General features: G+C 47.0%; 1 protein-coding gene across 2 annotated transcripts in view; it reads left to right on the forward strand.

The window, feature by feature from the left end:
* Positions 1-12506, forward strand: part of MGLL (monoglyceride lipase) — a 125678-nt gene that overhangs the window by 81415 nt on the left and 31757 nt on the right. For both annotated transcript variants that reach the window (XM_075321514.1, XM_075321513.1), the window contains one exon: positions 7081-7187. In XM_075321514.1, coding sequence (XP_075177629.1) covers positions 7081-7187 — 107 coding nt within the window. The remainder of the gene's footprint in view (positions 1-7080; positions 7188-12506) is intronic.

A 12506-nucleotide genomic window follows, 5' to 3' on the forward strand; every position in this document is an offset into this window, starting at 1 on the left:
GTCCAGGAAAGCAAAGCTTTACCCTAAAGAGATTGGATGTGGGACTGCAGGAAGGGAAGGTGGCCTCCACGGTGTATCGTAATGCTGGACTGGGTTGCATTGGGACTCACTGGGCCCATTGGATCTGACCCAACCCAGAGGGAAGTTGCACTGTGTCTGATAATGCTGAATAAAGCTGTAGTGTCCTGGAAGATATTGTGCCCACTACCTGCAACGTAAAGTTGTGACAGAGAATGAACCGCACAATAAAGAGTTTGGGTCTAAGGTCAACTGTTAGTCTCCTTGTGAGTATGACTCTTGGCCAGCCGGCGTCAGCGGCAGTATGCGGTCTTCAGGGAATACCAGCCCACACGGCGAAAGTCCACACACCCAGCCAGGACCAGGTACTCCATTTAGTGTGCCGGGGCGTCCGGAGTCAATCCCTCACCCATGACTAAAACCCTGGACCACTGATGTTATAGGGAGCATCCAATGTAGAGAGATGGATATTTGGGCCACCCCTTTGGGAACGGATTGGGACCTTGATATGTGAATGGTATAATCGGTGATTGGGGTGACGCTTTAGAATAGGCATTCATTGTAGTAAAGGATTTACAAGGGCCACACCTGAGAAACTAGGGAATGTGGGCAAAAATGAAGATGGAGCCGTGGGGACGGGAACATCCAAAGCAGGATCCGGCGTATTCCTAGATATTTAGAGGATATTTGCAGATGATTCGGATGAGAAGGTGAAGTCCCAATTGCGGGTGAAATCGGCCGGCACCAATTCATGTCCCACTCAGCTATTTTGCAAAACGTTGTCTTCTGGTAAATCCGGTATTTGGAGGGTTAAGCCTGCGTGGCATTCAGTCATCGCACGTGCCTGCCTCGTCGTAGTTCACCGGCTGCTGGATGAATCAATATGGATGTTTAAATTGCATTGTGGAGCTGTCAGATTAGAGAGCGTGCCATTGTGCTGCAGCTTTAAACACTCTACTGTGCAATGTTCATTTCCCACCTGTGCTCCATCGCCTTCTGCAGATGCAACACAAGCATTTACATTTCCTTTGCTTTTATCATTTTCTAAAGAAAATCCCTGAAAGGAGTTGTCTGAGATTATTAAGAAATGGGCTGAGAGCAGGAAACGTATGAAAACAAGAACCATCGCTCCCCTATTCAGTCTCCAAACCACGCCAATGGCCCCCACCGGTGACATCACATACATCAGTCATGTGATCCTGGCAGCCAATCATCCCACATGTGAAGGTTGCTGCTGATGGCAGTGATTAGCTGCAGTGGTCACATACATCAATCATGTGATCCTTGCAGCCATTCGCTACATATGAATGTAACTGCCAAGAGCAGTGATTAGCTGCAGTGGTCACATACATCAATCGTGTGATCCTTGCAGCCAGTCGTCACATGTGAATGTCGCTGCTGATAGCAGTGATTAGCTGCAGTGGTTATATACATCAATCATGTGATCCTTGCAGCCAATTGCCACATGTGAATGTCACTGCTGTGGGCAGTGATTAGCTGCAGTGGGCATATACATCAATCATGTGATCCTTGCAGCCAATCGCCACATCATGTGAATGTCGCTGTTGAGGGCAGTGATTGCCTGCAGTGGTCACATTATTGTATGTGAGGTTCGAAGTAGTGGCGAATAGTGAGTGATGGAGCAGATACAGGGTTATGTTAATGTATGTACTGACTGATTAAAGTCCCAGCAACCCCTTTAAGGCAAAAAGAATCAACTGCCACGCAGCGGGGACCAATCTTGGGCTCCAAGTAGGTGGGTCTGTCTTTAAGACCATGCTTATGTCGCGGGCGGAGGAGGGGACGCCGCGCTCTCCCACTGCTCGGGTCCGGCTGCCGCGGCTGCTGCGGCCTGCTGCTGCTCGGTGGCTCGAGCGATGGGCCGGATCCCGGGGACTCGAGCGGCGCTCCTCGCCCGTGAGTGAAAGGGGTTTGGTTGTGGGGATTGTTGATTGTCCATGACGCCACCCACGGTCGTGGTGATTGAGTGTACACCACCGCTGCTCTGGCTGGGGAGCCCGGGAGTGATGGTATGGAGCAGCCAGTTGTTGTTTTGCCCCTCCGTGGGTAGGGGTTGGTGATCCCGGGGCCCAGTGATGGAATTGGATGGTGGACAGGCGGGTATGGGGCCTGTGGAGGTGCAGGGGCAGCGCTGTGCCGCACGGCACGGAGGTACTCACTCAGCCAGTAAACACGACACAGTTCTCGGTAAACAAACGGCTGGTTGGACGGGTCCCTCGGACGGTTACGGTGCTGATTTCCCCTGCAGTTGACGGTGACGGTCTCTTTCCTGCACCTATGTGTAGTTGTTTGGTAGCGATGGGTTCCCACCGGTAACCCGCTCCCCAGCTTGGGTATGAGCCGGAAGAGCTCCACCCTTGCCCGCAGGCGCTGGCCCTGGGAAACTGGTGCCTTGGCGGTGGCGGTGTCTCACCTTAACTGTCGGACTGTTGCCTTCAATCGGGACTTGGTTGTTGGGAGACAGTCGTCCCCTTCACTGACGGATTTGGCAAATTATGGCGACTCCTAGCCTTGCCGGGATCCGAAAGGCCCCTGCCCTGGTGCTGACTGTTCTTTGTATACCGCTCCGGTACCGCCGGGTCACCACCCGTCTGCGGTCCTTTCGGCAACCTCCGAGCAATCTCTCCTGCAGACGGTCACCGCCGTCTGCCAACCTTGCTGTCTCAGTCCGGGGCACACACCCGGACCAACTTCAGGCTTCTTGCTGTCACTCTCTCTTGTCACTTCCACTACTGTCATTTGCTCCTTTACCACTTCCTTCTACTCTCAACTCTAACACTCATCTGCCTGGTTTTCCCGCCTCCAGAGCTGTGAACTCCTCGGTGGGCGGAGCCAACCGCCTGGCCCACCCCCTGGTGTGGACACCAGCCCCTGGAGGAAGGCAACAAGGATTTTAGTTTTGACTTCGGTGTACCTGCAGGGAATGTGGGGTGCGTGTGGTGTAGTGGCCTGTGACCCCTGGCTTGGTCAGGGCGTCACACTTAATTGCCAGGGTATGTGAGGAGTAGTTGTGCCTCCTGCATCAGTGTCAGTTTTTCTCTAGGATTGCAGTGTATATACAGTATATTTTCTCCCTAGTGTGGTATATTAAAATTCTATCACCTGAGTTTTACATGTAGTAAATTGCCCATTAAAGGGTTTGTATCAGGACATACAATGCCTTTATAATAAGCCAGCTTATAATCTCAGTCTAGAGCTGTTTAAACACTTATTCCTGTCTTTAGTGGTCTGTAACCAAGGCAACGAGTTATAAACAGAACAAAGAAAATGGTTAATATCTAAAGAACGGCTGAAAATTGTAATAATTAATAAATTGCAAAATTGCTTCTATTTAGGAGCCCTATCTGATAATACCCATTAATGATGTTGGGAAACTCCCTTTTATGCTGATGTCTGAAATTTGCCTCTGTAGTGTCCTCTACAGGGAAAATGTAGTATTACATGGTGGCCACTCAAAGGATAGGGAAATCTTTAAGGGATTTTTTTTAATACACTTTAGGTAAAAAATAATTTATGCAATATATTTTGTACTGATTGGCTTTTACATGCTTTGGTTTCCTGCATTGCTGGCTGCAAAATGAGTTAACTGACAATCTATTAATGAGCTCATTCTGATGGGGAGACTATAACTCTTCTATTTGCTTTTTTTTCTGAATTCTCGTATGCCAATTGATAACCACAGACTGCATCAAAGTTGAGCTGAACTTTGATGTGGTCATAAATAAGCGAGGAGGAGCTCAGTGAAAATTACAAATTCCCCTTTTAGAATGAGCTCACTGATGGATCCTCAGTTAACTCATTCTGCAGCCAGCAACATAGAGCCTATGAGGCGGAAGTAGTCCTTCTGGCCTTTGTTTAAAAAGTTAAATCTTCAACTAGACAGTCTGGAAAATGTGCAAAATATTTCATGGCGGCTCATGGTGGATGATGCATGTGGTGCAAAATATTGCACAGTGGCTCATGGTGGATGATGAACGTGGTGCAAAATATTGCACAGCGGCTCAGGGTGGATTATGCATGTGGGGCAAAATATTGCACAGCGGCTCATGGTGGATGATGCATGTGGTGCAAAATATTGCACAGTGGCTCATGGTGGATGATGAATGTGGTGCAAAATATTGCACAGTGGCTCATGGATGATGAATGTGGTGCAAAATATTGCACAGCGGCTCAGGGTGGATGATGCATGTGGTGCAAAATATTGCACAGCGGCTCATGGTGGATGATGCATGTGGTGCAAAATATTGCACAGTGGCTCAGGGTGGATGATGAACGTGGTGCAAAATATTGCACAGTGGCTCATGGATGATGAATGTGGTGCAAAATATTGCACAGTGGTTCAGAGTGGATGATGCATGTGGTGCAAAATATTGCACAGCGGCTCAGGGTGGATGATGCATGTGGTGCAAAATATTGCACAGCGGCTCATGGTGGATGATGCATGTGGTGCAAAATATTGCACAGCGGCTCAGGGTGGATGATGCATGTGGTGCAAAATTTTGCACAGTGGCTCATGGTGGATGATGAATGCGGTACAAAATATTGCACACTGGCTCATGGTGGATGATGAATGTGGTGCAAAATATTGCTCAGCGGCTTAGGGTGGATGATGCATGTGGTGCAAAATATTGCTCAGGGTGGATGATGCATGTGGTGCAAAATATTGCTCAGGGTGGATGATGCATGTGGTGCAAAATATTGCACAGCGGTTCAGGGTGGATGATGCATGTGGTGCAAAATATTGCACAGCGGTTCAGGGTGGATGATGCATGTGGTGCAAAATATTGCACAGTGGTTCAGGGTGGATGATGCATGTGGTGCAAAATATTGCAAAGCGGTTCAGGGTGGATGATGATTGTGGTGCAAAATATTGCACAGCGGCTCAGGGTGAATGATGTGAATGATGCATGTGGTGCACCTGTAGATGCTTTTGTGTAACCTGACATTTACTTTTTGCCAAAATTGTCCATTGTCACCTCTAAGCCACACCCTTTTCCACTAAACCACACCCAGTTGCCAAATAAGCCACATAAAACGGATAATTATAAAAAAAAAAGCCTAAATGCGCCAAAGTTTCTTGCTTTTTTTTTTTTCCGCAACATCTACCGTGCCCAATTGGCTGTAAGAAAACCGTCTGACAACCATAATGTTCTGCCATATTGTGTGTTTCGCATAATTGGCAGATAAAAACCCAATGGATTCAGAAGGGGCGTGAGCTCCCTGGTAATGTAAAGGTTAACTATGGCGGTGAAAGGTCGGAGGCTGGACATCTGCTATTTATAAGTGGCTGTTGTTGTGTCCCCGTTCGCAGCGGAAGGGACGGGGACGTGAGAGGCAACTTTTTGTTTTATTTTTTTTTCCTAAAGGAAAATTGGAGCTGTGGATGTTTTTGTTTTTTTTTTCCGAGATCAAAAAGACATCTGTTCCCGGCTGGAAATTCCCACCCTGCAAATTACTCTGCGCTTGTGGGGTCAGATTGATGCAAAGAAAACAGTTCGTGTTCAGCTGTGTGAAGGATGTGTCCTTTTTTGGGCGGGGACTAATTTTACTGACCCAAACTTGGAGGCACCCGCGGATTGTGAGAACCACGAGAAGACGGCTCCATCTGCAGGATACACGGCAAGCCGTGTGCCAATGGATCCAAAGAATTCTGGAGTTGTATCAAGTATCACTTTGCGCACCCTTATCACAGATACAAATCCTGGAAATCTAATATTACGAATTGACAGCTTCATAGGGTCTATGCCCCCAGTCAGGTCAGGACCTGCATCTGTATAGGGATCTATGCCCCCAGTCTGGTCGGAACTTGCATCTGTGTAGGGATCTATGTCCCCAGTCGGGTCGGGACCTGCATCTGTATGGAGATCTATGCCCCGCCAGTCGGCTCAGGGCTTATATTTGTATAGGGATCTATGTCCTTCAGTCGGGTCAGGCCCTGTATCTGTATAGGGATCGATGCCCCCACAGTCGGGTCGGGACTTGCATAGTTATAGGGATCTATGCCCCAGTGAGGTCGGGACTTGAATCTGTATAGGGATCTATGCCCCCCTTAGTTGGGACGGGACTTGTATCTGTATAGGCAGTTATGCCCCCGTAGGATCAGGACCTGCATCTGTATAGAGATCTATGCCCACCAGTTGGGTCAGGACCTGCATCTGTATATAGATATATGCCCCCCCCCCCCAGTCAGGTTGGGACTTACATCTGTATAGGGATCTATGGCCCCCCAGTTGATGTCGGGACTTGCATTTGTATAGGGAGTTATGCTCCCCAGTTGGGTCGGAACCTGCATCTGTGTAGGGATCTATGCCCCCCCATTTGGGTCAGGACCTACATCTATATAGGGATCTATGCCCCCCAGTCGGGTCGGGACCTGTATCTTTATAGGGATCTGGTCGTCACTTGCACCTGTATAGGGATCCGGTGGTCACTCGCATCTGTGTAGGGATCGGGTGGTCACTCGCATCTGTATAGGGATCAGGTGGTCACTCGCATCTGTATAGGGATCGGGTGGTCACTCGCATCTGTAAAGGGATCAGGTGGTCACTCGCATCTGTATAGGGATCGGGTGGTCACTCGCATCTGTATAGGGATCAGGTGGTCGCATCTGTGTAGGGATTGGGTGGTCACTCGCATCTGTATAGGGATCGGGTCGGGACTCGCATTTGTGTAGGGATCAGGTCGTCACTTGTATCTATATAGGGATCGGGTCATCGATTGCATCTGTATAGGGATCGGGTCGTCACTTTCATCTGTATAGGGATCGGGTCATCGATTGCATCTGTATAGGGATCGGGTCATCGATTGCATCTGTATAGGGATCGGGTCATCGATTGCATCTGTATAGGGATCGGGTCATTGATTGCATCTGTATAGGGATCGGGTTGGGACTTGCATCTGTATAGGAATCGGGTTGGGACTTGCATCTGTGTAGGAATCGGGTCGGGACTTGCATCTGTGTTGGGATCGGGTCATCGATTGCATTTGTATATGGATCAGAATTTACTTGTTTACCTCTTTCCCATTTTCTCCCCCCCGCAGGGCGCTGGTGTTTGTGGTCCATGGTGCCGGGGAGCATTGCTGTCGATATGACGATCTCGCCCAAATCTTATCCGGCTTAAATTTTTTTGTCTTTGCCCACGACCACGGTAAGTGCCCATCCACAATGAGGAAATGGGAGGAAAAGAGTTAATGCTTGGCAATTACATTTATTCTCTGGAAGAGCCAATGGGGAGCCAGTAAAATCATTTGCTACTATTGTGCGTCCGGTCCACGTTGCTAAGTGAAATGCCATCGGTTTTACGTCTCCATGCAATTTTGTTGGCAAGATAATTATTTTTAACCTGCTGCATCCAGCGCAGCCTTACTGCAGGAAGCCGAGCATTGTAATCAATTAAAATAAAAGCTCAGTCCCTCCAAGCGTTTAACCCATCACAACAATGTAATCACCCGCAAAATGCCTGATTATTCTGCTGCTCCTACTATGTGCAATACCCGAGAACACATCATGGGTTTGTGTGATCCTTGTAGAAGCCTTTTTCCTTTGAACAAATACTATAATACTGCCCCTATGTACAAGAACATAACTACCATAATACTGCCCCCTATGTACAAGAATATAACTACTATAATACTGCCCCCTATGTACAAGATTATAACTACTATAATACTGCCCCCTATGTCCAGGAATATAACTACTATAATACTGCCCCTATGTACAAGAATATACCTACTATAATACTGCCCCTATGTACAAGAATATAACTACTATAATACTGCCCCATATGTACAAGAATATAACTACTATAATACTGCCCCATATGTACAAGAACATAACTACTATAATATTGCTCCTATGTACAAGAATATACTATAATACTGCCCCATATGTACAAGAATATACCTACTATAATACTGCCCCATATGTACAAGAATATAACTACTATAATACTGCCCCATATGTACAAGAATATATCTACTATAATACTGCCCCTATGTACAAATATATAGCTACTATAATACTGCCCCTATGTACAAATATATAGCTACTATAATACTGCCCCTATGTACAAGAATATAACTACTATAATACTGCCCCTATGTACAAGAATATAACTACTATAATACTGCTCCTATGTACAAGAATATAACTACTATAATACTGCCCCCTATGTACAAGAATATAACTACTATAATACTGCCCCCCTATGTACAAGAATATAACTACTATAATACTGCCCCTATGTACAAGAATATAACTACTATAATACTGCCCCCTATGTACAAGAATATAACTACTATAATACTGCCCCCTATGTACAAGAATATAACTACTATAATACTGCCCCTATGTACAAGAATATAACTACTATAATACTGCCCCTATGTACAAGAATATAACTACTATAATACTGGACCTTTAAGAGATTTACACACCATCTCGCACTTAACCCTTTCCTACCCTAGAAGCTTGTTACAATTATACTGATGTGACTTCTCTGGAGAAATATGTTTTCTGCAATAATGTGGAGCTTAATTCCTTCCTGTCCGAGGTTTCTTGGGACCTTTTTGAAGTGCCTTATTTTTTTTGCAGAATTGTTGGAAAACCCGTCTGCTAACAAGCTCCGCATGAATCATTCTAGATTGTTTTGTGAATAAAGTCATTACACCCTCAAAGGGAAAAACACCTAATATGATAATTACTTGTTAACGGTTTCCAATTCTCAGTCCACTGTTTTGGGGGGGAAAGTTTCAAAAACGGTAAACTTTTTCTTGCCTTAATTTAATGGGTATGAGAAACAACAGCGCCACCCTTGTCAGTAGGATGTGTCTGGTATTGCAGTCCGGCCACCAATAAAATGAATGCAAGCTGTGATACTGGACGTGGCTAACTCTGATCACGGCATTTCATTTTAACCCCTTAGATGCTGCAGTCAATAGCAGCCACATGTTGCCGATGAGTTACGACAGCCATTGGCAGAATCACTAATTTAGTTAGTTCCATAAAGTTTATTATTGTTTATAAATTAAATGTTGCCATTAATTAAAGCCCTTCTAATGTGTAGACCGGAACATAGAAAAGTCTTGGCTTATTAAAGACAGAAATTTAAAAGATAAACGCAACTAAAAAAAAATTGGTCTCGTCATTTAAATTCTGGGGGGCGCAGTCATTTTAGATGGGGAATAATAAACTTTTGTGGATACAAGAACTCTCCCTTTTTTGCTTCGGTCTGTGGTTACATTGTAGCTCCAGACTTTTATAATTACAGATCGCTTCTTTTCTAATGATCACCAGTGTCGGGACTGAGAGAAAGTAAATGTGGGTGTGAGGCGGCTGGAAATGACGGGGCAGCTGGAAATGACGGGGCGGCTGGAAATGACGGCCAGTGGACACTTTTACTTGACTCCCTACACTCCTGGAGGAGTATAAACTCAGACTTGCTTGTCTTAGACATTGATACAGTACAGGTTTTGCATTGTGGCACCAGATCTTCCCTTTACGTTGCTTATAACATGGGTGTAATGCCCGTGCAGGTGAGCAGGGAGTGGACTCATTGGGCCACAGCACATGGATGGGCTTGACCATGGTTTCTCACCATGGACACTGACAGTCACTGATATGGTAGGTGCAGCAGGGATGACTGATGCAGCAGGCTCGGCCGATATGGAACAATGCAAAAGCGTCCGGTACAGCGGGCTTGACTGATAGGATACAATGCAGCAGCGTCCGGTATAGCAGACTTCGCTGATAGAATACAATGCAGCAGCGTCCGGTATAGCAGACTTTGCCGATAGGATACGATGCAACATCTGGTATAGCGGTCTTGGCCAGTAGTATACGATGCAGCAGCAGCCGGTATAGCAGACTTGGCTGATAGGGTATGATGAATCAGCAGCCGATATAGCAGACTTGGCCAATAGGATACAATGCAGCAGCCGGTATAGCAAATTTGACCGATAGGATACGATACAGCAGCGGCCTGTATAGCAGACTTGGCTGATAGGATACGATGCAGCCGTGGCCAGTGTAGCTGACGTGGCCAATAGAATACGATGCAGCACCCGGTATAGTGGACTTCACCGACAGGGTACGATGCAGCAGCGGCCTGTATAGCAGACTTGGCTAATAGGATACGATGCAGCAACAGCCGGTATAGCAGACTTGGCCAATAGGATACGATGCAGCAGCGGACGTTATAGCAGACTTGGCCAGCGGATGCGTTCGGTATTGGAACACAGAATGGTATTAGCAATGTGGAACACAGCACTCAACAGCTGCAGCACTAAGGTACCTGAAAACTAGCAATGTATAGATCACATTGCTCAGGCACCTCTCTTAAGGGGAAAGTGCCTTAAACACCTGATTCCTCTCAGCCACCGACTGAGAGGTACTTCCAGCTTAGAGCAGGCCCTTAAAGACAAGGTGCGTACATGTGCACGCCCTAAGAGCACGTCCAGGAGGCCTGTGCTGTGCATGCAGGCCCCAGGAGGCGATGGCAGGGACAGGGGATAAAGCAGCCACCACTGAGGAGCTATGAAGTTGAGAATGTCGGCGTCCCAGCTGGGAGACGGGAGCAGGACAGTGCGGGGACGCCGGTAAGGGCGTTACAATTGGTGTGGAGGTCCTAATCTTTGAGTTATGGTCTTTTGGTAGTTTCATTTGTCTACAGAATTGGGTTTGCAGGCTGAGTTTTTCAACCACCCCCCCACCACATGTCTACGCCAATACATAGCATTTTTGGAAAATTCTTAGTCTTCCTTGATGCAAACATCTAAGCCTGGAAGTGAAGTCACAAGCGCCATGTTCTGGAGGAAACAGTGGGAAAATCAGAGTTGGGTTAACAGATGGTGGAGGACTCTGCGGACCTGGTGTATTAGCAGTGACATCGGCGGTGCTTGTCTCCCAGCCAAGACGCACGGCACCGGCAGTATGCTGCTCTGTAGGGAGCCAGATATTAATACAGATACCAACAGTTCACCATCCAATAAGGAGGATCCTCCGGCTGGCGCTGTCTCTTTTCTATATTTACTAAACTGACATCGCATGGCAAGGCTGCCAGGGATCCCGGGATGGTGCCAGAGACAGACAAGCCAACTAGCTATCATGAAGAAGAGCGTTAATATGGTCTAGCCATGTTTCAACCATAACTTTTAACTCCTCATTGCCTGAAGCCTATATAATCAGTGCATGGCTATTTTTTCATAGCATGGGTGTGAATACTTGTGTATGACTCCTTTGTATGGCTTGTGCGATTGCAGGTTTGTACAAAAGCCATACCTATTTGCTCATCCATGGGCTGTGACTTGAATAGTAAAAAGGGGGCCTTATAGAAAAAAATATAAATGGGACCTCCTTTATAGTGCTGGGTTTTACAACCTTGGACAGTGGGACCTGCAAAATTATTCTAGGATTCCTACTCAGGGTCTCACCACTTTGTGGGACCAATCGATCCTGGTCCCCCTCTCTGGAATGGCTCCACTGCAATCTGGTGTGTCCATATGGTACATACTCCCTAATCTATGGTCATCATGGTATATAGGTTGGTGGAGGGCTCTAGACTAAGGGAATTTGGTAAGATCTGTAGCTTTTGGGGTGCAGAGGTAGCGGTCTCAGGGGTCCCAAAGACCACTCTGGCACAAAAGAAGCAAACAGTCCTTTAAATGGACACCTGATAGGTGGAAGAACCTAATACACATTTTGTGGTTCAAGATAAACTGTTTTACATTGTTATGAGATTTGGTGAATTGGGTTCGGATATTGTAAATTTAATTTGGTCTTTAGTCAGTTGGGGATTCCAGCGTTGAGTGGGGTATGGCCAAGGTGAGTTAGGAGGATGGATGCGTTGAGTTGGGGAGTGGAAGTCCTCTTTGAGTTGGGGAGGAAGGCTGCTTTGAGTTGAGGGGAAGGGATGACAGCATTGAGTTGACTGGGTGGATGTCCACGTTGAGTTGAGGGGGTGGATGGCCTCGTTAAGTTGAGGGGGTGGATGGGCTCGTTGAGTTGGGGGGAGGGATGGCCATATAAAGGGTGTGGCCTTTTCGAGTTGGGGGGTGGATGGCCTCGTTGAGCTGGGGAGAGGGATAGCCTCGTTGAGTTGGGGACAGGGATGGCCTCGTTGAGTTGGGGGAAAGCTGGTCATACAAAGCTTGGGTGGATGGCCCATCGAGTTGGGCGGGATGGCCGTGTCGAGTTGGGGGGATGGCCACGTAGCGTTGGGGGAGGGATGGCCATATAAAGCTGGTGGGGATGGCCGCGTAGACTTGGCGAGTAGTAAATTGACTCCATATTCTCTCCAAACGTTCTAGAAAGTCTCTTCTTAAACACTGGTTCATAAATAGGGGATCCATCCCTGCAGAGTGATATCCAAATGCCATTATGGAGCCTGGAAATGCATTGTTACTACTCTAGTGCAGGGATGATGGCAGCCTTATGGGATGTCACCGGCATTTCTTAGGATCTGACATAC

Source organism: Anomaloglossus baeobatrachus, chromosome 8, assembly GCF_048569485.1.
Source record: "Anomaloglossus baeobatrachus isolate aAnoBae1 chromosome 8, aAnoBae1.hap1, whole genome shotgun sequence".
In the NCBI taxonomy this organism is placed as follows: domain Eukaryota; kingdom Metazoa; phylum Chordata; class Amphibia; order Anura; family Aromobatidae; genus Anomaloglossus; species Anomaloglossus baeobatrachus.